Genomic DNA, 24223 nt, shown 5'->3' with positions numbered 1-24223 from the left:
CTGAGGATGTGAGGATTTTCTGATATTGTTTAACATCCTGGTTATCTGCGGTAAAGAGCAAGTGAAACACGCAAATGATGTGCAAACTTTTCTTCAGCTCTTCTCCTCAGGCTGGCTTGACTTTGATCATGGGGTCCAGCAGCAAAACACAAACACTGCTGAAGCTGCCAGATGAGACGTGTCTCTGCATGTAGATGTGATCAGAGGTAAGTGTTGATGAAGATGCAGCGGTCTACGTTCAGATCATGATGCATTTGAGTTTAGATCAAAATAGCAACTTGTCCTTATGGGGACGGTAAAGTTGACCTTACGCTGTGGAAACTAGGAGAACTGCTCCTTTACAGTCAAATCAACTACAAAGCTACTTTATTATAGGTTATTACTTCAACAAAAGCCTGGCAGTGATCATGTAACTGTTTGATAAAGAGGTTAATGTGACAAACAGGATTTTGACACATTCAGCAGTGTCAGCAGGTTTCCAGAGATCCTATAATGAAGCCCTGAGGATGTGAAGATATTCTGATATTGTTGACCATCCTGGTTATCTGCGGTAAAGAGCAAGTGAAACACGCAAATGATGTGCAAACTTTTCTTCAGCAGTACATCCTCAGGCTGGCTTGACTTTGATCATGGAGTCTAGCAGCAAAACACAAACGCTGCTGAAGCTGTGAGACCACTGGTGTAGGGGCTTTGTGCGGAGACATCCACCAGCAGGGGGCGTCTTGAGGAAAAAAGTGGAGCTGTGGAGTGAAGTGTGTGTGTGTGTGTGTGTGTGTGTGTGTGTGTGTGTGTGTGTGTGTGTGTGTGTGTGTGTGTGTGTGTGTGTGCGCGTGTGTGTGTGTGGGTGTTTCTGTGTCTGTTTGTGTGTCACAATAACTCAACATAAGCACATTTAGGCCATTGTGCTGTGGCAAAAGTTATTATCTGCAAAAACACTTGTGGCGCTGCAGTAAAACTTCATCAACAGCTCAATGACTTTTACTCTCTATATATCATTTTCTATCCCCACTCAGGTTGAGGTCCTCACTCAGGTTGCTTCCCTCATCTTGCAGCAACGGTTTGTGTTTGACAACACATTACGTTCATTACATTACGGTCATTTAGCAGACGCTTTTATCCAAAGCGACTTACAATAAGTGTGTTCAACAAAGGTAGATAAAAAAAACTTCAGGTCACAAGAAATCGTAAGCGCATTTCCTTCCTAAACCAACAGCTAAGAGCATAACTAGAAGTGCAATAAGTTAGGTACTATGATGAATGAGAAAAAAGGACAAATTAGAAATGAAAGATTAGAAAACAAGAGCATCAGAAGAGCTAGGACAGAGTAGGTGATGTCCTAAGAGGGAGGATCCGGGTAGTGTTTCTTGAAGAGATGGGTCTTCAGCCTGCGGTGAAAGATGGGCAGCGACTCCGCTGTCCTGACATCAGTCGGGAGATCATTCCACCACTGAGGTGCCAGAACAGAGAAAAGCCGTGACCGCATCGATCGGGCCCAGGGGCCACTGAGCGCCGGGGCAGCCAGCCGCCTGGAGGCAGCAGAGCGAAGTGGTCGGTTGGGGGTGTAGGGCTTGACCATAGCCTGGAGGTATGAAGGAGCTGTTCCTTTCACTGCTCTGTAGGCTAGCACCAGAGTCTTAAACTGGATGCGAGCAGCTACGGGGAGCCAGTGTAGAGAACGGAGAAGGCAAGTTGTGTGGGAGAACTTGGGAAGGTTGAACACCAGACGAGCAGCAGCTTTCTGGACGAGCTCCAGAGGTCTGATGGCGGAAGCCGGGGCGCCAGCAAGGAGGGAGTTGCAGTAGTCCAGGCGGGAGATGACAAGAGCCTGGATCAGCACCGCCTTGTCGGTGAGGAAGGGACGAATCCTCCGGATGTTGTAGAGGAGGAATCTGCAGGAACGCGTCACCGAAGCGATGTTTGCCGAGAACGACAGTTGGTCGTCCAGGGTCACACCCAGATTCCTCGCGGTCCGAGTAGACGTCACCACAGAGTCATCTATGGTGATGGCCAGGTCTCGGTGCGGGCAGCCCTTCCCTGGGAGAAACACCATCTCAGTCTTGTCCAGGTTGAGCTTCAGGTGGTGCTTCGACATCCACCCCGAGATGTCTGCCAGGCAAGCAGCGATGCGTGTCTCCACTTGGGTGTCAGAAGGAGGAAACGACAGAATCAGCTGGGTGTCATCAGCATAGCAGTGGTAGGAGAAGTTATGGGAGTGGATAACCGAACCAAGAGATGTTGTGTAGAGGGAGAAAAGAAGAGGGCCCAAGACCGAACCTTGCGGAACCCCAGTGGTGAGCCTACGTGGCTTCGAAACAGAACCTCTAAGTGTTACCTGGTAGGAGCGACCTGTCAGTTAGGACGCGATCATGGAGAGCGCAGAGCCAGAGACACCCATTCCCTCCAGGGTAGAGAGAAGGATCTGGTGGTTCACCGTGTCGAATGCTGCAGACAGGTCCAGGAGAATCAGGACAGAGGAGAGAGAGTTCGCTCTAGCAGTTTGGAGTGACTCGGTCACTGCCAGGAGGGCCGTCTCGGTCGAGTGGCCCACCTTGAAGCCGGACTGGTGGGGGTCCAAAAGGTTGTTCTGGTGGAGGTACAGGGACAGTTGATTGAAGACAGCACGTTCAAGAGTTTTAGATAGGAAGGGTAGAAGGGATACCGGTCTGTAGTTCTTGATGTCTGAAGGGTCAAGAGTTGGTTTCTTTAGAAGCGGAGTGACTCTAGCAGTCTTAAAAGCAGAGGGGGAAAGAGCCAGAAGCCAGAGACGTGTTGATGACGTGGGTCAGGTAGGGAAGAAGATCCGGTGCAGCAGACTGAAGGAGAGAGGAGGGGACAGGGTCAAGAGAGCAGGTGGTGGGGCGGCTAGATGTGATGAGCTGAAGGACCTCCTGGGCAGAGAGGGGAGAGAATTGGGACAGAGAGGGAGGTGGGGAGGGAGATGATGGAGAGGGTGGTAGAGACAGGACTGCTGGCGGGTGATGGAAGGAGGATCGGATGTCGTTGACCTTCTTGTCGAAGAAGTTGGCGAAATCGTCTGGGAGGAGAGAGGAGGAAGGAGGAGGGGGTGGGGGTTGGAGAAGGGATGAGAAAGTTTGAAAGAGTTTTTTGGGGTTGGAAGCAGAGGTTTGAATTTACGTGCAGAAGAAGGCAGCTTTAGCAGCAGAGAGAGAGGAGGAGAAAGAGGAAAGTAGCGAATGGAAGGCATGAAGGTCCTCCAGGAGTTTGCCGTTCCTCCATTTGCGCTCAGCCGCTCTCAAGCTCCGTCTCTGAGTACGCACCGAGTCTGACAACCAAGGGGGCAGAGATTGTCCAGAGAGGAGGACAAGGTAGAGAGAAGAAGATCAGTGGCAGTGTCAGGGGAAAGAAGAGAAAAAGATTCAGGGGCAGGGAGAGCAGAGAGAACAGAAGAGGAGAGATCAGTGGGGACGAGAGAGCGTAGATTGGGACGAGAAGACATCATGCGGGTGGGGGGAGATTGGGTGGGTGGGGAGGAGAGGGAGAGAGTGAAGGACATGAAGTAGTGGTCAGAGAGATGTAGAGGAGTGACAGAGAGGTCAGCGCTAGAACAGTGCCTGGTGAAGATGAGGTCCAGTTGGTTGCCAGCCTTGTGGGTAGGAGGAGATGGGGAGAGAGCTAAGTCAAAGGAGACAAGAAGAGAAACAAGAGGGTGAAGTTTCTCAGTCTGGATGTTGAAGTCGCCAAGAAGGATGAGGCCGGAGCCGTCGTCAGGGAAGTGAGAGACAAGAGTGTCGAGCTCCTCTAGGAAGTCCCCGGAAGGGCCTGGTGGGCGATAAACAACAGCAATGGTGAGCTTGACCGGATGAGAGACAGTGACAGCATGGAATTCAAAGGAGGAGGGAGAGAATTGTGACAGGGAACAAAGAGAATATGTCCAGTCTTTGGAAATTAGCAGGCCAGTACCACCGCCCCGCCTCGCAGCTCTGGGAGTGTGAGAGAAAGAGTACGCATCAGACAGAGCTGCGGGCGTGGCAGTGTTTTCTGGGGTGATCCAAGTCTCGGTTGGAGCAAGAAAGTTAAGGGAGAGCACAGATGCATAGCCTGAGATGAACTCAGCCTTCTGTACAGCAGATTGGCAGTTCCACAGCCCCCCTGCCACCACCTGCTCAACATGAGTGGAGAGAGAAGGATAGATAAGATTGGTGGGGTCACGACATCTGGGCCTGACCCAGTGTCTGTGTGGCCGCCGAGAGGAGAGAGTGGGAATAAAGCACATGGTTAGTAGAAGATATACAGTACAGTACATTACTAGGGGCCTTAGAGAAGAAGGCGGCCCTTGGAAAAAGTCGCACTTGAAAAAGTCGCCTGTTGCCTTCGTTCGCCTTGCCTGGCGCTTTCAGAATGACAGTTTAGTAAAGACTGTTTCACTAATTGCAAATTGCAAATTGTCTGCTAGGAGTGCAGGCCCCTCCCACAGGTTTAACGGGGTACTTTAGGGTCACCTGGGCAAAACTCGTTACAATCAAAGACAGTATCAACGATACCAACAATAGCCTAACGATTAAAGCACTACTGCTAAGCAATCAAAGTACAGCAAAAAGCAACCTGGTAAGCAAGTAGATGTACTTAGCCAAATCAAGATGAACCCAGTAGTTCAGACACCCACAAAAGTTAAACACACGCACAAAGGTTTGGTTGTTGCATCACCAAGTGGCAGAAACACAAACTGCAGCTTCTCGATCCAAACAACAGAGCAGCACGAGTTTGACATTATTTATTTTGCAACAACAATTAAACGAGGAGGACCTGTTAAGAACACCACGTAATATTAATAGAAGGGGCTTTCACATGTTCAATACTTAAAGCAGCCACACACAGAGAAGGAGGGACATGAGGCTCATTCACAGCAGTTTGGCAGCTCAATTTTAAGGAAACGAGTCTGTAAAGTAAAGATCTGCACCATTTCCAGTGAGATCTTATGGAGCAGAGCTGAGTGGCGCCATATTTTTCATTGATCAGTGACCACAGACGTTCATAAGTTCATCTCAGGGGAGTGACACCCACTGTGGCCAATCATATTACTGTGAGGCAGGGAGGACACACCCCCTCCTAGTCTGAAAGCAGAGCTCTGTCTTTTCCCTGAATGGGAGGCTTCCCTTCTTTGTGAGGGTTGATTGACACGTTCTGAACCTGACACAGCAAACAATACGCCTCTGACACAAGTAAAACACACACACTGACACAGTAAAACATGGTAAAAGTACTTCACTACAGTAAATCTGCACAGTTGCTTGTAAAAGAGGGCGAGCAGCAGGTCAACTTCTATTGATGAGTTTCTTTCTTTGAATCAGAATGACTCCACTCCTTATTCATTGCTCTGGGAGTCGCTGCACAGCGGCTCAATGACACTGCATTTTCTTAAACTTGAGAAAATGTAACATACAATGAGAGGACATGCTGAAAAGTTTGTTCACATCAAGTAAAAAGGAAAACAAACAAAAAAGGAAATGTGACGATTATAATACATTAAAATCCTTACAAAGGATAGAAAAGAAAAGATTAAAAAGAATCAAACGTATAAAGGAACATTATTATCTGCTCCTTGTGTTGTCCCTCCAAATTCCTGTATTTTCCCAGCAATTAGTCAATTTAACGCTGGTAAATTGGCGATTAAATGAGCAGATGTCCTCTTTTTAATGACTGCATCATTATTCAAGGAAAACGATCACCTCCACCAGTTTTAGGACAATTCTAGCAGAAAATATCAAATAAAAATGTGTGTGTGTCAGCATCTTATGCTTGAACTCCAAATTTCAAACTAAAATGACCTTTAAAAAAAGAAAGAAGCTCAACCAAATTCAGAATGCAAAGTTGTTTATTTAATCCAAGCAGGTTTCAATCTCACCACAATCAGTACAGAGCCAGAACTTTAGCATCACAATGAAAGCTTTAGTTTGATTATGAATGAATGAGGAAGATGACTCTGTGAGCTGAGATGTTTGTTACAACGCCTCCACAGTTGATCAGCCTTCCAAATGATGACATCTTTGAGGCCTGTTGTCTATGATGAGATGGACCTGATGGTAGCAGAGGTGATGAAGGTCATCACAAGTGTATGGAGCACACAAATTTTCTTTTAACTGCACAGGAGATGTCGTTGAATTTTCCTGCGGAAAGACGTCAGATGTTAGACAACAAACAAACAGTTTGGATCTCTGTGGTCTGTGTGATGAAGGTTTAACTCTTTGTCTTATGTGGCGTCTTTAAGTCTAACAGCACAAACGGAACGCTCCCGGCCCCTGGTGCCTGGTTGCTGAGGAAACAGTGAGTACTTGGTACCTGAGGCATACATCTCCACACAGTCCTCTCCATGCAAGTTGTTGGGTTCACCATTAGCCCAGGGTTTGTAGCTGAAGACGGAGCCATCGGTGTAGAAAAAGAGATTCTCCTGGAAGAGGAAGGATGTGGAAATTAGAGGCGTCGCCATTGATTATTTTGAAAATCCATCATTAATTGAGGAGTTGGTATCTGTATCTGAATTGTATATGTATATTGCATATGTGTGTACTTTGATTATATGTGTCTGTTTCCCAATCCTAACTATTAACACTTTTCATAAATGTGATTGGCCACAGTAGGCGTCACTCTCTGAGATGAACTGACAGAAGTGTTGTCATGTGACTCTGTGAGGATTTTCAGTTCTTTGTACTTCACTGACCCTCAGTGCGTCGTGAAGTCCAGTCCAGGTTCTGGGATCGTGTTCACCTGATTTCTTAAACGAATTGATGACAAACTGTGCTTCTTCATTGCTGTGGTAGGAGGCCAAATGACCTCCCCGACTCAGGCAATCAGCCTAATGAGAGGAGAGGAAGAGAAAGATCAATAAGAAGAATCTAGAAAACATTTGAACTAAAGGTGAAATGAATAAAGAGCAGCTGGAATCTGATTGGTTACCTCAGCATCAGGCATGTTAAGAACACTGGACCGGAGCAGGTAACAATAATGTTTAAACTGACTCCAACCACAAGGACACATGGACCCTAACACACAAAGCCAGTCAATCAATCAAGATGTAACAATTATCACTGACTAAAATATCAAATGTTAAGAAACACCAAATGTAATCAAATGAATGAAGCAGGGCCGACCTTGAGCAGAGGCAAACTGTAAATGAACAAGAAACACAAAGTCAGAGGGAATTTCAAAAACAAATTCAATCAAATATCAGTTAAGATATCAACAAGAGATGTGAAGAAAATAAACTAAGGGGGAGCAAAAGTGAAGGAGATGAAGTAAAAACCACAAACAAAGACCTTAAACAGTTGAAATGAAAGATGAAACAGAAACACTAAGAACCTGAGTGTGTGTGTATTTAACTCACCAGAGCCACACTGATGAGCGTGATGAGATGAAGAACGGAGGCCATCTGTGTGACATGAAAGGAGTCCAGATGACTGAGCTTTTATTCAGACAGTAAAGGCATCACAGAATCAGACGAAACAAAGTTTAGACACTGACCTTAGCGGTGATGAAGAGGAGCTGATGTTGCAGCAGCAGGTTTCTGTGTCAGGATGATGTTGGAGGAAGAAACTCAGCACCTTTATACCCTCAACCCCTCACCCCCCTAGGTTGTGTTGTTTTATGTTTAACATAGAGTAAATACAGAAACACTGTTTGCCTCATAGAAGTTATGAAGGTGGAGACGGTTTAAGCCTCAGGAGCTTCATGTGACTTTAAGATGGAACGATTCCACAGCTGCATAGCAAGTTTCATCAAAGTCACAAAAGCAGAAAAGATGTTAAATGTTTCTACTGATCAACAGAAAGTCACTGCTCAGTTTGGCGTCGCTCGGCTCGGCTCCACAAGAGCTCACTGCAAATGGTGCAGGATCTAAACAAGTGCTGCGATTCTTCAGGGTCAATGGTGGAATGAGATGTGATACATTCATCCATTCATTGTCTCCACCATCACATTCTTTGGCTCAAGACCCAGAGATGGTGATCAGAGGGAAGAGTTGATGAAGATGAAGACGTTCAGATCATGACGCATTTCAGTTTAGATCAACATAGCAACCCGGGTCACAGCCAGCTGGATGTTTGGGAAACAATAGGAAGCAATCATTTATAACTATTAAGGGTTAAATGCAGAGGACAAAGAGAGAGAAAGAGAAGAACATGTGACAAACAGCATTTTGACACATTCAGCAGTGTCAGCAGGTTTCCAGAGATCCTTTAATGAAGCCCTGAGGATGTGAGGATTTTCTGATATTGTTTAACATCCTGGTTATCTGCAGTAAAGAGAAGTGAAACACGCAAATGATGTGCAAACTTTTCTTCAGCTCTTCTCCTCAGGCTGGCTTGACTTTGATCATGGGGTCCAGCAGCAAAACACAAACACTGCTGAAGCTGCCAGATGAGACGTGTCTCTGCATGTAGATGTGATCAGAGGTAAGTGTTGATGAAGATGCAGCGGTCTACGTTCAGATCATGATGCATTTGAGCTTAGATCAAAATAGCAACTTGTCCTTATGGGGACGGTAAAGTTGACCTTACGCTGTGGAAACTAGGAGAACTGCTCCTTTACAGTCAAATCAACTACAAAGCTACTTTATTATAGGTTATTACTTCAACAAAAGCCTGGCAGTGATCATGTAACTGTTTGATAAAGAGGTTAATGTGACAAACAGGATTTTGACACATTCAGCAGTGTCAGCAGGTTTCCAGAGATCCTATAATGAAGCCCTGAGGATGTGAAGATATTCTGATATTGTTGACCATCCTGGTTATCTGCGGTAAAGAGCAAGTGAAACACGCAAATGATGTGCAAACTTTTCTTCAGCAGTACATCCTCAGGCTGGCTTGACTTTGATCATGGAGTCTAGCAGCAAAACACAAACGCTGCTGAAGCTGTGAGACAACTGGTGTAGGGGCTTTGTGCGGAGACATCCACCAGCAGGGGGCGTCTTGAGGAAAAAAGTGTAGCTGTGGAGTGAAGTGTGTGTGTGTGTGTGTGTGTGTGTGTGTGTGTGTGTGTGTGTGTGTGTGTGTGTGTGTGTGTGTGTGTGTGCGTGTGCGTGTGCGTGTGCGTGTGTGTGCTCGCGTGTGTGTGGGTGTTTCTGTGTCTGTTTGTGTGTCACAATAACTCAACATAAGCACATTTAGGCCATTGTGCTGTGGCAAAAGTTATTATCTGCAAAAACACTTGTGGCGCTGCAGTAAAACTTGTATCAACAGCTCAATGACTTTTACTCTCTATATATCATTTTCTATCCCCACTCAGGTTGAGGTCCTCACTCAGGTTGCTTCCCTCATCTTGCAGCAACGGTTTGTGTTTGACAACACATTACGTTCATTACATTACGGTCATTTAGCAGACGCTTTTATCCAAAGCGACTTACAATAAGTGTGTTCAACAAAGGTAGATAAAAAAAACTTCAGGTCACAAGAAATCGTAAGCGCATTTCCTTCCTAAACCAACAGCTAAGAGCATAACTAGAAGTGCAATAAGTTAGGTACTATGATGAATGAGAAAAAAGGACAAATTAGAAATGAAAGATTAGAAAACAAGAGCATCAGAAGAGCTAGGACAGAGTAGGTGATGTCCTAAGAGGGAGGATCCGGGTAGTGTTTCTTGAAGAGATGGGTCTTCAGCCTGCGGTGAAAGATGGGCAGCGACTCCGCTGTCCTGACATCAGTCGGGAGATCATTCCACCACTGAGGTGCCAGAACAGAGAAAAGCCGTGACCGCATCGATCGGGCCCAGGGGCCACTGAGCGCCGGGGCAGCCAGCCGCCTGGAGGCAGCAGAGCGAAGTGGTCGGTTGGGGGTGTAGGGCTTGACCATAGCCTGGAGGTATGAAGGAGCTGTTCCTTTCACTGCCCTGTAGGCTAGCACCAGAGTCTTAAACTGGATGCGAGCAGCTACGGGGAGCCAGTGTAGAGAACGGAGAAGGCAAGTTGTGTGGGAGAACTTGGGAAGGTTGAACACCAGATGAGCAGCAGCTTTCTGGACGAGCTCCAGAGGTCTGATGGCGGAAGCCGGGGCGCCAGCAAGGAGGGAGTTGCAGTAGTCCAGGCGGGAGATGACAAGAGCCTGGATCAGCACCGCCTTGTCGGTGAGGAAGGGACGAATCCTCCGGATGTTGTAGAGGAGGAATCTGCAGGAACGCGTCACCGAAGCGATGTTTGCCGAGAACGACAGTTGGTCGTCCAGGGTCACACCCAGATTCCTCGCGGTCCGAGTAGACGTCACCACAGAGTCATCTATGGTGATGGCCAGGTCTCGGTGCGGGCAGCCCTTCCCTGGGAGAAACACCATCTCAGTCTTGTCCAGGTTGAGCTTCAGGTGGTGCTTCGACATCCACCCCGAGATGTCTGCCAGGCAAGCAGCGATGCGTGTCTCCACTTGGGTGTCAGAAGGAGGAAACGACAGAATCAGCTGGGTGTCATCAGCATAGCAGTGGTAGGAGAAGTTATGGGAGTGGATAACCGAACCAAGAGATGTTGTGTAGAGGGAGAAAAGAAGAGGGCCCAAGACCGAACCTTGCGGAACCCCAGTGGTGAGCCTACGTGGCTTCGAAACAGAACCTCTAAGTGTTACCTGGTAGGAGCGACCTGTCAGTTAGGACGCGATCATGGAGAGCGCAGAGCCAGAGACACCCATTCCCTCCAGGGTAGAGAGAAGGATCTGGTGGTTCACCGTGTCGAATGCTGCAGACAGGTCCAGGAGAATCAGGACAGAGGAGAGAGAGTTCGCTCTAGCAGTTTGGAGTGACTCGGTCACTGCCAGGAGGGCCGTCTCGGTCGAGTGGCCCACCTTGAAGCCGGACTGGTGGGGGTCCAAAAGGTTGTTCTGGTGGAGGTACAGGGACAGTTGATTGAAGACAGCACGTTCAAGAGTTTTAGATAGGAAGGGTAGAAGGGATACCGGTCTGTAGTTCTTGATGTCTGAAGGGTCAAGAGTTGGTTTCTTTAGAAGCGGAGTGACTCTAGCAGTCTTAAAAGCAGAGGGGGAAAGAGCCAGAAGCCAGAGACGTGTTGATGACGTGGGTCAGGTAGGGAAGAAGATCCGGTGCAGCAGACTGAAGGAGAGAGGAGGGGACAGGGTCAAGAGAGCAGGTGGTGGGGCGGCTAGATGTGATGAGCTGAAGGACCTCCTGGGCAGAGAGGGGAGAGAATTGGGACAGAGAGGGAGGTGGGGAGGGAGATGATGGAGAGGGTGGTAGAGACAGGACTGCTGGCGGGTGATGGAAGGAGGATCGGATGTCGTTGACCTTCTTGTCGAAGAAGTTGGCGAAATCGTCTGGGAGGAGAGAGGAGGAAGGAGGAGGGGGTGGGGGTTGGAGAAGGGATGAGAAAGTTTGAAAGAGTTTTTTGGGGTTGGAAGCAGAGGTTTGAATTTACGTGCAGAAGAAGGCAGCTTTAGCAGCAGAGAGAGAGGAGGAGAAAGAGGAAAGTAGCGAATGGAAGGCATGAAGGTCCTCCAGGAGTTTGCCGTTCCTCCATTTGCGCTCAGCCGCTCTCAAGCTCCGTCTCTGAGTACGCACCGAGTCTGACAACCAAGGGGGCAGAGATTGTCCAGAGAGGAGGACAAGGTAGAGAGAAGAAGATCAGTGGCAGTGTCAGGGGAAAGAAGAGAAAAAGATTCAGGGGCAGGGAGAGCAGAGAGAACAGAAGAGGAGAGATCAGTGGGGACGAGAGAGCGTAGATTGGGACGAGAAGACATCATGCGGGTGGGGGGAGATTGGGTGGGTGGGGAGGAGAGGGAGAGAGTGAAGGACATGAAGTAGTGGTCAGAGAGATGTAGAGGAGTGACAGAGAGGTCAGCGCTAGAACAGTGCCTGGTGAAGATGAGGTCCAGTTGGTTGCCAGCCTTGTGGGTAGGAGGAGATGGGGAGAGAGCTAAGTCAAAGGAGACAAGAAGAGAAACAAGAGGGTAAAGTTTCTCAGTCTGGATGTTGAAGTCGCCAAGAAGGATGAGGCCGGAGCCGTCGTCAGGGAAGTGAGAGACAAGAGTGTCGAGCTCCTCTAGGAAGTCCCCGGAAGGGCCTGGTGGGCGATAAACAACAGCAATGGTGAGCTTGACCGGATGAGAGACAGTGACAGCATGGAATTCAAAGGAGGAGGGAGAGAATTGTGACAGGGAACAAAGAGAATATGTCCAGTCTTTGGAAATTAGCAGGCCAGTACCACCGCCCCGCCTCGCAGCTCTGGGAGTGTGAGAGAAAGAGTACGCATCAGACAGAGCTGCGGGCGTGGCAGTGTTTTCTGGGGTGATCCAAGTCTCTGTTAGAGCAAGAAAGTTAAGGGAGAGCACAGATGCATAGCCTGAGATGAACTCAGCCTTCTGTACAGCAGATTGGCAGTTCCACAGCCCCCCTGCCACCACCTGCTCAACATGAGTGGAGAGAGAAGGATAGATAAGATTGGTGGGGTCACGACATCTGGGCCTGACCCAGTGTCTGTGTGGCCGCCGAGAGGAGAGAGTGGGAATAAAGCACATGGTTAGTAGAAGATATACAGTACAGTACATTACTAGGGGCCTTAGAGAAGAAGGCGGCCCTTGGAAAAAGTCGCACTTGAAAAAGTCGCCTGTTGCCTTCGTTCGCCTTGCCTGGCGCTTTCAGAATGACAGTTTAGTAAAGACTGTTTCACTAATTGCAAATTGCAAATTGTCTGCTAGGAGTGCAGGCCCCTCCCACAGGTTTAACGGGGTACTTTAGGGTCACCTGGGCAAAACTCGTTACAATCAAAGACAGTATCAACGATACCAACAATAGCCTAACGATTAAAGCACTACTGCTAAGCAATCAAAGTACAGCAAAAAGCAACCTGGTAAGCAAGTAGATGTACTTAGCCAAATCAAGATGAACCCAGTAGTTCAGACACCCACAAAAGTTAAACACACGCACAAAGGTTTGGTTGTTGCATCACCAAGTGGCAGAAACACAAACTGCAGCTTCTCGATCCAAACAACAGAGCAGCACGAGTTTGACATTATTTCTTTTGCAACAACAATTAAACGAGGAGGACCTGTTAAGAACACCACGTAATATTAATAGAAGGGGCTTTAACATGTTCAATACTTAAAGCAGCCACACACAGAGAAGGAGGGACATGAGGCTCATTCACAGCAGTTTGGCAGCTCAATTTTAAGGAAACGAGTCTGTAAAGTAAAGATCTGCACCATTTCCAGTGAGATCTTATGGAGCAGAGCTGAGTGGCGCCATATTTTTCATTGATCAGTGACCACAGACGTTCATAAGTTCATCTCAGGGGAGTGACACCCACTGTGGCCAATCATATTACTGTGAGGCAGGGAGGACACACCCCCTCCTAGTCTGAAAGCAGAGCTCTGTCTTTTCCCTGAACGGGAGGCTTCCCTTCTTTGTGAGGGTTGATTGACACGTTCTGAACCTGACACAGCAAACAATACGCCTCTGACACAAGTAAAACACACACACTGACACAGTAAAACATGGTAAAAGTACTTCACTACAGTAAATCTGCACAGTTGCTTGTAAAAGAGGGCGAGCAGCAGGTCAACTTCTATTGATGAGTTTCTTTCTTTGAATCAGAATGACTCCACTCCTTATTCATTGCTCTGGGAGTCGCTGCACAGCGGCTCAATGACACTGCATTTTCTTAAACTTGAGAAAATGTAACATACAATGAGAGGACATGCTGAAAAGTTTGTTCACATCAAGTAAAAAGGAAAACAAACAAAAAAGGAAATGTGACGATTATAATACATTAAAATCCTTACAAAGGATAGAAAAGAAAAGATTAAAAAGAATCAAACGTATAAAGGAACATTATTATCTGCTCCTTGTGTTGTCCCTCCAAATTCCTGTATTTTCCCAGCAATTAGTCAATTTAACGCTGGTAAATTGGCGATTAAATGAGCAGATGTCCTCTTTTTAATGACTGCATCATTATTCAAGGAAAACGATCACCTCCACCAGTTTTAGGACAATTCTAGCAGAAAATATCAAATAAAAATGTGTGTGTGTCAGCATCTTATGCTTGAACTCCAAATTTCAAACTAAAATGACCTTTAAAAAAAGAAAGAAGCTCAACCAAATTCAGAATGCAAAGTTGTTTATTTAATCCAAGCAGGTTTCAATCTCACCACAATCAGTACAGAGCCAGAACTTTAGCATCACAATGAAAGCTTTAGTTTGATTATGAATGAATGAGGAAGATGACTCCGTGAGCTGAGATGTTTGTTACAACGCCTCCACAGTTGATCAGCCTTCCAAATGATGACATCTTTGAGGCCTGTTGTCTATGATGAGATGGACCTGATGGTAGCAGAGGTGATGAAGGTCATCACAAGTGTATGGAGCACACAAATTTTCTTTTAACTGCACAGGAGATGTCGTTGAATTTTCCTGCGGAAAGACGTCAGATGTTAGACAACAAACAAACAGTTTGGATCTCTGTGGTCTGTGTGATGAAGGTTTAACTCTTTGTCTTATGTGGCGTCTTTAAGTCTAACAGCACAAACGGAACGCTCCCGGCCCCTGGTGCCTGGTTGCTGAGGAAACAGTGAGTACTTGGTACCTGAGGCATACATCTCCACACAGTCCTCTCCATGCAAGTTGTTGGGTTCACCATTAGCCCAGGGTTTGTAGCTGAAGACGGAGCCATCGGTGTAGAAAAAGAGATTCTCCTGGAAGAGGAAGGATGTGGAAATTAGAGGCGTCGCCATTGATTATTTTGAAAATCCATCATTAATTGAGGAGTTGGTATCTGTATCTGAATTGTATATGTATATTGCATATGTGTGTACTTTGATTATATGTGTCTGTTTCCCAATCCTAACTATTAACACTTTTCATAAATGTGATTGGCCACAGTAGGCGTCACTCTCTGAGATGAACTGACAGAAGTGTTGTCATGTGACTCTGTGAGGATTTTCAGTTCTTTGTACTTCACTGACCCTCAGTGCGTCGTGAAGTCCAGTCCAGGTTCTGGGATCGTGTTCACCTGATTTCTTAAACAAATTGATGACAAACTGTGCTTCTTCATTGCTGTGGTAGGAGGCCAAATGACCTCCCCGACTCAGGCAATCAGCCTAATGAGAGGAGAGGAAGAGAAAGATCAATAAGAAGAATCTAGAAAACATTTGAACTAAAGGTGAAATGAATAAAGAGCAGCTGGAATCTGATTGGTTACCTCAGCATCAGGCATGTTAAGAACACTGGACCGGAGCAGGTAACAATAATGTTTAAACTGACTCCAACCACAAGGACACATGGACCCTAACACACAAAGCCAGTCAATCAATCAAGATGTAACAATTATCACTGACTAAAATATCAAATGTTAAGAAACACCAAATGTAATCAAATGAATGAAGCAGGGCCGACCTTGAGCAGAGGCAAACTGTAAATGAACAAGAAACACAAAGTCAGAGGGAATTTCAAAAACAAATTCAATCAAATATCAGTTAAGATATCAACAAGAGATGTGAAGAAAATAAACTAAGGGGGAGCAAAAGTGAAGGAGATGAAGTAAAAACCACAAACAAAGACCTTAAACAGTTGAAATGAAAGATGAAACAGAAACACTAAGAACCTGAGTGTGTGTGTATTTAACTCACCAGAGCCACACTGATGAGCGTGATGAGATGAAGAACGGAGGCCATCTGTGTGACATGAAAGGAGTCCAGATGACTGAGCTTTTATTCAGACATTAAAGGCATCACAGAATCAGACGAAACAAAGTTTAGACACTGACCTTAGCGGTGATGAAGAGGAGCTGATGTTGCAGCAGCAGGTTTCTGTGTCAGGATGATGTTGGAGGAAGAAACTCAGCACCTTTATACCCTCAACCCCTCACCCCCCTAGGTTGTGTTGTTTTATGTTTAACATAGAGTAAATACAGAAACACTGTTTGCCTCATAGAAGTTATGAAGGTGGAGACGGTTTAAGCCTCAGGAGCTTCATGTGACTTTAAGATGGAACGATTCCACAGCTGCATAGCAAGTTTCATCAAAGTCACAAAAGCAGAAAAGATGTTAAATGTTTCTACTGATCAACAGAAAGTCACTGCTCAGTTTGGCGTCGCTCGGCTCGGCTCCACAAGAGCTCACTGCAAATGGTGCAGGATCTAAACAAGTGCTGCGATTCTTCAGGGTCAATGGTGGAATGAGATGTGATACATTCATCCATTCATTGTCTCCACCATCACATTCTTTGGCTCAAGACCCAGAGATGGTGATCAGAGGGAAGAGTTGATGAAGATGAAGACGTTCAGATCATGACGCATTTCAGTTTAGATCAACATAGCAACCCGGGTCACAGCCAGCTGGATGTTTGGGAAACAATAGGAAGCAATCATTTATAACTATTAAGGGTTAAATGCAGAGGACAAAGAGAAAGAAAGAGAAGAACATGTGACAAACAGCATTTTGACACATTCAGCAGTGTCAGCAGGTTTCCAGAGATCCTTTAATGAAGCCCTGAGGATGTGAGGATTTTCTGATATTGTTTAACATCCTGGTTATCTGCGGTAAAGAGCAAGTGAAACACGCAAATGATGTGCAAACTTTTCTTCAGCTCTTCTCCTCAGGCTGGCTTGACTTTGATCATGGGGTCCAGCAGCAAAACACAAACACTGCTGAAGCTGCCAGATGAGACGTGTCTCTGCATGTAGATGTGATCAGAGGTAAGTGTTGATGAAGATGCAGCGGTCTACTTTCAGATCATGATGCATTTGAGCTTAGATCAAAATAGCAACTTGTCCTTATGGGGACAGTAAAGTTGACCTTACGCTGTGGAAACTAGGAGAACTGCTCCTTTACAGTCAAATCAACTACAAAGCTACTTTATTATAGGTTATTACTTCAACAAAAGCCTGGCAGTGATCATGTAACTGTTTGATAAAGAGGTTAATGTGACAAACAGGATTTTGACACATTCAGCAGTGTCAGCAGGTTTCCAGAGATCCTATAATGAAGCCCTGAGGATGTGAAGATATTCTGATATTGTTGAACATCCTGGTTATCTGCGGTAAAGAGCAAGTGAAACACGCAAATGATGTGCAAACTTTTCTTCAGCAGTACATCCTCAGGCTGGCTTGACTTTGATCATGGAGTCTAGCAGCAAAACACAAACGCTGCTGAAGCTGTGAGACCACTGGTGTAGGGGCTTTGTGCGGAGACATCCACCAGCAGGGGGCGTCTTGAGGAAAAAAGTGGAGCTGTGGAGTGAAGTGTGTGTGTGTGTGTGTGTGTGTGTGTGTGTGTGTGTGTGTGTGTGTGTGTGTGTGTGTGTGTGTGTGTGCGTGTGTGTGCTCGCGTGTGTGTGGGTGTTTCTGTGTCTGTTTGTGTGTCACAATAACTCAACATAAGCACATTTAGGCCATTGTGCTGTGGCAAAAGTTATTATCTGCAAAAACACTTGTGGCGCTGCAGTAAAACTTGTATCAACAGCTCAATGACTTTTACTCTCTATATATCATTTTCTATCCCCACTCAGGTTGAGGTCCTCACTCAGGTTGCTTCCCTCATCTTGCAGCAACGGTTTGTGTTTGACAACACATTACGTTCATTACATTACGGTCATTTAGCAGACGCTTTTATCCAAAGCGACTTACAATAAGTGTGTTCAACAAAGGTAGATAAAAAAAACTTCAGGTCACAAGAAATCGTAAGCGCATTTCCTTCCTAAACCAACAGCTAAGAGCATAACTAGAAGTGCAATAAGTTAGGTACTATGATGAATGAGAAAAAAGGACAAATTAGAAATGAAAGATTAGAAAACAAGAGCATCAGAAGAGCTAGGACAGAGTAGGTGATGTCCTAAGAGGGAGGATCCGGGTAGTGTTTCTTGAAGAGATGGGTCTTCAGCCTGCGGTGAAAGATGGGCAGCGACTCCGCTGTCCTGACATCAGTCGGGAGATCATTCCACCACTGAGGTGCCAGAACAGAGAAAAGCCGTGACCGCATCGATCGGGCCCAGGGGCCACTGAGTGCCGGGGCAGCCAGCCGCCTGGAGGCAGCAGAGCGAAGTGGTCGGCCGGGGGTGTAGGGCTTGACCATAGCCTGGAGGTATGAAGGAGCTGTTCCTTTCACTGCCCTGTAGGCTAGCACCAGAGTCTTAAACTGGATGCGAGCAGCTACTGGGAGCCAGTGTAGAGAACGGAGAAGGCAAGTTGTGTGGGAGAACTTGGGAAGGTTGAACACCAGACGAGCAGCAGCTTTCTGGACGAGCTCCAGAGGTCTGATGGCGGAAGCCGGGGCGCCAGCAAGGAGGGAGTTGCAGTAGTCCAGGCGGGAGATGACAAGAGCCTGGATCAGCACCGCCTTGTCGGTGAGGAAGGGACGAATCCTCCGGATGTTGTAGAGGAGGAATCTGCAGGAACGCGTCACCGAAGCGATGTTTGCCGAGAACGACAGTTGGTCGTCCAGGGTCACACCCAGATTCCTCGCGGTCCGAGTAGACGTCACCACAGAGTCATCTATGGTGATGGCCAGGTCTCGGTGCGGGCAGCCCTTCCCTGGGAGAAACACCATCTCAGTCTTGTCCAGGTTGAGCTTCAGGTGGTGCTTCGACATCCACCCCGAGATGTCTGCCAGGCAAGCAGCGCTGCGTGTCTCCACTTGGGTGTCAGAAGGAGGAAACGACAGAATCAGCTGGGTGTCATCAGCATAGCAGTGGTAGGAGAAGTTATGGGAGTGGATAACCGAACCAAGAGATGTTGTGTAGAGGGAGAAAAGAAGAGGGCCCAAGACCGAACCTTGCGGAACCCTAGTGGTGAGCCTACGTGGCTTCGAAACAGAACCTCTAAGTGTTACCTGGTAGGAGCGACCTGTCAGTTAGGACGCGATCATGGAGAGCGCAGAGCCAGAGACACCCATTCCCTCCAGGGTAGAGAGAAGGATCTGGTGGTTCACCGTGTCGAATGCTGCAGACAGGTCCAGGAGAATCAGGACAGAGGAGAGAGAGTTCGCTCTAGCAGTTTGGAGTGACTCGGTCACTGCCAGGAGGGCCGTCTCGGTCGAGTGGCCCACCTTGAAGCCGGACTGGTGGGGGTCCAAAAGGTTGTTCTGGTGGAGGTACAGGGACAGTTGATTGAAGACAGCACGTTCAAGAGTTTTAGATAGGAAGGGTAGAAGGGATACCGGTCTGTAGTTCTTGATGTCTGAAGGGTCAAGAGTTGGTTTCTTTAGAAGCGGAGTGACTCTAGCAGTCTTAAAAGCAGAGGGGGAAAGAGCCAGAAGCCAGAGACGTGTTGATGACGTGGGTCAGGTAGGGAAGAAGATCCGGTGCAGCAGACTGAAGGAGAGAGGAGGGGACAGGGTCAAGAGAGCAGGGGGTGGGGCGGCTAGATGTGATGAGCTGAAGGACCTCCTGGGCAGAGAGGGGAGAGAATTGGGACAGAGAGGGAGGTGGGGAGGGAGATGATGGAGAGGGTGGTAGAGACAGGACTGCTGGCGGGGGATGGAAGGAGGATCGGATGTCGTTGACCTTCTTGTCGAAGAAGTTGGCGAAATCGTCTGGGAGGAGAGAGGAGGAAGGAGGAGGGGGTGGGGGTTGGAGAAGGGATGAGAAAGTTTGAAAGAGTTTTTTGGGGTTGGAAGCAGAGGTTTGAATTTACGTGCAGAAGAAGGCAGCTTTAGCAGCAGAGAGAGAGGAGGAGAAAGAGGAAAGTAGCGAATGGAAGGCATGAAGGTCCTCCAGGAGTTTGCCGTTCCTCCATTTGCGCTCAGCCGCTCTCAAGCTCCGTCTCTGAGTACGCACCGAGTCTGACAACCAAGGGGGCAGAGATTGTCCAGAGAGGAGGACAAGGTAGAGAGAAGAAGATCAGTGGCAGTGTCAGGGGAAAGAAGAGAAAAAGATTCAGGGGCAGGGAGAGCAGAGAGAACAGAAGAGGAGAGATCAGTGGGGACGAGAGAGCGTAGATTGGGACGAGAAGACATCATGCGGGTGGGGGGAGATTGGGTGGGTGGGGAGGAGAGGGAGAGAGTGAAGGACATGAAGTAGTGGTCAGAGAGATGTAGAGGAGTGACAGAGAGGTCAGCGCTAGAACAGTGCCTGGTGAAGATGAGGTCCAGTTGGTTGCCAGCCTTGTGGGTAGGAGGAGATGGGGAGAGAGCTAAGTCAAAGGAGACAAGAAGAGAAACAAGAGGGTGAAGTTTCTCAGTCTGGATGTTGAAGTCGCCAAGAAGGATGAGGCCGGAGCCGTCGTCAGGGAAGTGAGAGACAAGAGTGTCGAGCTCCTCTAGGAAGTCCCCAGAAGGGCCTGGTGGGCGATAAACAACAGCAATGGTGAGCTTGACCGGATGAGAGACAGTGACAGCATGGAATTTAAAGGAGGAGGGAGAGAATTGTGACAGGGAACAAAGAGAATATGTCCAGTCTTTGGAAATTAGCAGGCCAGTACCACCGCCCCGCCTCGCAGCTCTGGGAGTGTGAGAGAAAGAGTACGCATCAGACAGAGCTGCGGGCGTGGCAGTGTTTTCTGGGGTGATCCAAGTCTCTGTTAGAGCAAGAAAGTTAAGGGAGAGCACAGATGCATAGCCTGAGATGAACTCAGCCTTCTGTACAGCAGATTGGCAGTTCCACAGCCCCCCTGCCACCACCTGCTCAACATGAGTGGAGAGAGAAGGATAGATAAGATTGGTGGGGTCACGACATCTGGGCCTGACCCAGTGTCTGTGTGGCCGCCGAGAGGAGAGAGTGGGAATAAAGCACATGGTTAGTAGAAGATATACAGTACAGTACATTACTAGGGGCCTTAGAGAAGAAGGCGGCCCTTGGAAATAGTCGAACTTGAAAAAGTCGCCTGTTGCCTTCGTTCGCCCTGCCTGGCGCTTTCAGAATGACAGTTTAGTAAAGACTGTTTCACTAATTGCAAATTGCAAATTGTCTGCTAGGAGTGCAGGCCCCTCCCACAGGTTTAACGGGGTACTTTAGGGTCACCTGGGCAAAACTCGTTACAATCAAAGACAGTATCAACGATACCAACAATAGCCTAACGATTAAAGCACTACTGCTAAGCAATCAAAGTACAGCAAAAAGCAACCTGGTAAGCAAGTAGATGTACTTAGCCAAATCAAGATGAACCCAGTAGTTCAGACACCCACAAAAGTTAAACACACACTAAGGTTTGGTTGTCGCATCACCAAGTGGCAGAAACACAAACTGCAGCTTCTCGATCCAAACAACAGAGCAGCACGAGTTTGACATTATTTCTTTTGCAACAACAATTAAACGAGGAGGACCTGTTAAGAACACCACGTAATATTAATAGAAGGGGCTTTAACATGTGCAATACTTAAAGCAGCCACACACAGAGAAGGAGGGAAATGAGGCTCATTTACAGCAGTTTGGCAGCTCAATTTTAAGGAAACGAGTCTGTTAAGTAAAGATCTGCACCATTTCCAGTGAGATCTTATGGAGCAGAGCTGAGTGGCGCCATATTATTCATTGATCAGTGACCACAGACGTTCATAAGTTTATCTCAGGGGAGTGACACCTACTGTGGCCAATCATATTACTGTGAGGCAGGGAGGACACACCCCCTCCTAGTCTGAAAGCAGAGCTGTGTCTTTTCCCTGGACGGGAGGCTTCCCTTCTTTGTGAGGGTTGATTGACACGTTCTGAACCTGACACAGCAAACAATACGCCTCTGACACAAGTAAAACACACACTGACACAGTAAAACATGGTAAAAGTACTTCACTACAGTAAATCTGCACAGTTGCTTGTAAAAGAGGGCGAGCAGCAGGTCAGCTTCTATTGATGAGTTTCTTTCTTTGAATCAGAATGACTCCACTCCTTATTCATTGCTCTGGGAGTCGCTGCACAGCGGCTTAATGACACTGCATTTTCTTAAACTTGAGAAAATGTAACATACAATGAGAGGACAAATGCTGAAAAGTTTGTTCACAAATAGCCCCCTTATATATCAAGTAAAAAGGAAAACAAACAAAAAAGGAAATGTGACTATTATAATACATTAAAATCCTTATAAAGGATAGAAAAGAAAAGATTAAAAAGGATCAAACGTATAAAGGAACATTATTATCTGCTCCTTGTGTTGTCCCTCCAAATTCCTGTATTTTCCCAGCAATTAGTCAATTGGCGATTAAATGAGCGGATGTCCTCTTTTTAATGACTGCATCATTATTCAAGGAAAACGATCACCTCCACCAGTTTTAGGACAATTCTAGCAGAAAATATCAAATAAAAATGTGCATGTGTCAGCATTTTATGCTTGAACTCCAAATTTCAAACTAAAATGACCTTTAAAAAAAGAAAGAAGCTCAACCAAATTCAGAATGCAAAGTTGTTTATTTAATCCAAGCAGGTTTCAATCTCACCACAATCAGTACAGAGCCAGAACTTTAGCATCACAATGAAAGCTTTAGTTTGATGATGAATGAATGAGGAAGATGACTCCGTGAGCTGAGATGTTTGTTACAACGCCTCCACAGTTGATCAGCATTCCAAATGATGACATCATTGAGGCCTGTTGTCTATGATGAGATGGACCTGATGGTATCAGAGGTGATGAAGGTCATCACAAGTGTATGGAGCACACAAATTTTCTTTTAACTGCACAGGAGATGTCGTTGAAGTGTCCTGCGGAAAGACGTCAGATGTTAGACAACAAACAAACAGTTTGGATCTCTGTGGTCTGTGTGATGAAGGTTTAACTCTTTGTCTTATGTGGCGTCTTTAAGTCTAACAGCACAAACGGCACGCTCCCGGCCCCTGGTGCCTGGTTGCTGAGGAAACAGTGAGTACTTGGTACCTGAGGCATACATCTCCACACAGTCCTCTTCATGCAAGTTGTTGGGTTCACCATTAGCCCAGGGTTTGTAGCTGAAGACGGAGCCATCGGTGTAGAAAAAGAGACTCTCCTGGAAGAGGAAGGATGTGGAAATTAGAGGCGTCACCATTGATTATTTTGAAAATCAATCATTAATTGAGGGATTTGGTATCTGTATATGTATTGCATATGTATATTGCATATGTGTGTACTTTGATTATATGTGTCTGTTTCCCAATCCTAACTATTAACACTTTTCATAAATGTGATTTGCCACAGTAGGCGTCACTCTCTGAGATGAACTGACAGAAGTGTTGTCATGTGACTCTGTGAGGATTTTCAGTTCTTTGTACTTCACTGACCCTCAGTGCGTCGTGAAGTCCAGTCCAGGTTCTGGGATCGTGTTCACCTGATTTCTTAAACAAATTGATGACAAACTGTGCTTCTTCATTGCTGTGGTAGGAGGCCAAATGACCTCCCCGACTCAGGCAATCAGCCTAATGAGAGGAGAGGAAGAGAAAGATCAATAAGAAGAATCTAGAAAACATTTGAACTAAAGGTGAAATGAATAAAGAGCAGCTGGAATCTGATTGGTTACCTCAGCATCAGGCATGTTAAGAACACTGGACCGGAGCAGGTAACAATAATGTTTAAACTGACTCCAACCACAAGGACACATGGACCCTAACACACAAAGCCAGTCAATCAATCAAGATGTATCAATTATCACTGACTAAAATATCAAATGTTAAGAAACACCAAATGTAATCAAATGAATGAAGCAGGGCCGACCTTGAGCAGAGGCAAACTGTAAATGAACAAGAAACACAAAGTCAGAGGGAATTTCAAAAACAAATTCAATCAAATATCAGTTAAGATATCAACAAGAGATGTGAAGAAAATAAACTAAGGGGGAGCAAAAGTGAAGGAGATGAAGTAAAAACCACAAACAAAGACCTTAAACAGTTGAAATGAAAGATGAAACAGAAACACTAAGAACCTGAGTGTGTGTGTATTTAACTCACCAGAGCCACACTGATGAGCGTGATGAGATGAAGAACGGAGGCCATCTGTGTGACATGAAAGGAGTCCAGATGACTGAGCTTTTATTCAGACAGTAAAGGCATCACAGAATCAGACGAAACAAAGTTTAGACACTGACCTTAGCGGTGATGAAGAGGAGCTGATGTTGCAGCAGCAGGTTTCTGTGTCAGGATGATGTTGGAGGAAGAAACTCAGCACCTTTATACCCTCAAGCCCTCACCCCCCTAGGTTGTGTTGTTTTATGTTTAACATAGAGTAAATACAGAAACACTGTTTGCCTCATAGAAGTTATGAAGGTGGAGACGGTTTAAGCCTCAGGAGCTTCATGTGACTTTAAGATGGAACGATTCCACAGCTGCATAGCAAGTTTCATCAAAGTCACAAAAGCAGAAAAGATGTTAAATGTTTCTACTGATCAACAGAAAGTCACTGCTC

General features: G+C 46.5%; 3 protein-coding genes and 1 long non-coding RNA gene across 4 annotated transcripts; 1 reads left to right on the top strand and 3 right to left on the bottom strand.

The window, feature by feature from the left end:
- Positions 1-5954: 5954 nt before the first annotated feature.
- Positions 5955-7564, bottom strand: LOC143008227 (galactose-specific lectin nattectin-like). The gene is made up of 7 exons (XM_076159885.1): positions 7477-7564; positions 7340-7384; positions 7107-7122; positions 6913-6998; positions 6677-6811; positions 6298-6406; positions 5955-6125 (listed from the first exon to the last, which is right to left on the bottom strand). Exons 2-7 carry the CDS (start codon positions 7382-7384, stop codon positions 6064-6066), a joined length of 453 nt encoding a protein of 150 aa, XP_076016000.1. The 5' UTR covers positions 7477-7564; the 3' UTR covers positions 5955-6063.
- A 1759-nt stretch (positions 7565-9323) lies between these two features.
- LOC143008096 (uncharacterized) lies at positions 9324-12527 on the top strand. Its single transcript, XR_012964548.1, has 2 exons — positions 9324-9557; positions 12082-12527. It is a non-coding gene; the product is annotated as an uncharacterized LOC143008096 (long non-coding RNA).
- Positions 12528-14160: 1633 nt separating this feature from the next.
- Positions 14161-15788, bottom strand: LOC143008210 (galactose-specific lectin nattectin-like). Its single transcript, XM_076159858.1, has 7 exons — positions 15701-15788; positions 15564-15608; positions 15331-15346; positions 15137-15222; positions 14901-15035; positions 14522-14630; positions 14161-14349 (listed from the first exon to the last, which is right to left on the bottom strand). The coding sequence occupies exons 2-7, from the start codon at positions 15606-15608 to the stop codon at positions 14288-14290; spliced, it is 453 nt and encodes a 150-aa protein (XP_076015973.1). The 5' UTR covers positions 15701-15788; the 3' UTR covers positions 14161-14287.
- A 6456-nt stretch (positions 15789-22244) lies between these two features.
- LOC143008213 (galactose-specific lectin nattectin-like) lies at positions 22245-23994 on the bottom strand. The gene is made up of 7 exons (XM_076159861.1): positions 23907-23994; positions 23770-23814; positions 23537-23552; positions 23343-23428; positions 23107-23241; positions 22727-22835; positions 22245-22554 (listed from the first exon to the last, which is right to left on the bottom strand). Exons 2-7 carry the CDS (start codon positions 23812-23814, stop codon positions 22493-22495), a joined length of 453 nt encoding a protein of 150 aa, XP_076015976.1. The 5' UTR covers positions 23907-23994; the 3' UTR covers positions 22245-22492.
- Positions 23995-24223: the final 229 nt, after the last annotated feature.

The sequence above is a fragment of the Genypterus blacodes genome, unplaced genomic scaffold (genome assembly GCF_046128005.1).
Source record: "Genypterus blacodes isolate CSIRO-AG114 ecotype Tasmania unplaced genomic scaffold, CSIRO-AGI_Gbla_v1 ptg000099l_1, whole genome shotgun sequence".
NCBI lineage: Eukaryota > Metazoa > Chordata > Actinopteri > Ophidiiformes > Ophidiidae > Genypterus > Genypterus blacodes.
The sequence above is the reverse complement of the archived record's forward strand: the minus strand, read 5'-3'. Positions and strand labels throughout refer to the sequence as shown.

Coding starts and splice junctions, on each gene's coding strand:
- LOC143008210 (XM_076159858.1), bottom strand. CDS start 15,608: ATGGCCTCCGTTCTTCATCTCATCACGCTCATCAGTGTGGCTCTG. Junction 15,036..15,136: donor TTAACATGCCTGATGCTGAG/GTAACCAATCAG, acceptor TCCTCTCATTAG/GCTGATTGCCTGAGTCGGGG. Junction 14,631..14,900: donor GACTTCACGACGCACTGAGG/GTCAGTGAAGTA, acceptor TTCCTCTTCCAG/GAGAATCTCTTTTTCTACAC.
- LOC143008227 (XM_076159885.1), bottom strand. CDS start 7,384: ATGGCCTCCGTTCTTCATCTCATCACGCTCATCAGTGTGGCTCTG. Junction 6,407..6,676: donor GACTTCACGACGCACTGAGG/GTCAGTGAAGTA, acceptor TTCCTCTTCCAG/GAGAATCTCTTTTTCTACAC. Junction 6,126..6,297: donor TGTGGAGATGTATGCCTCAG/GTACCAAGTACT, acceptor GTCTTTCCGCAG/GAAAATTCAACGACATCTCC.
- LOC143008213 (XM_076159861.1), bottom strand. CDS start 23,814: ATGGCCTCCGTTCTTCATCTCATCACGCTCATCAGTGTGGCTCTG. Junction 22,836..23,106: donor GACTTCACGACGCACTGAGG/GTCAGTGAAGTA, acceptor TTCCTCTTCCAG/GAGAGTCTCTTTTTCTACAC. Junction 22,555..22,726: donor TGTGGAGATGTATGCCTCAG/GTACCAAGTACT, acceptor GTCTTTCCGCAG/GACACTTCAACGACATCTCC.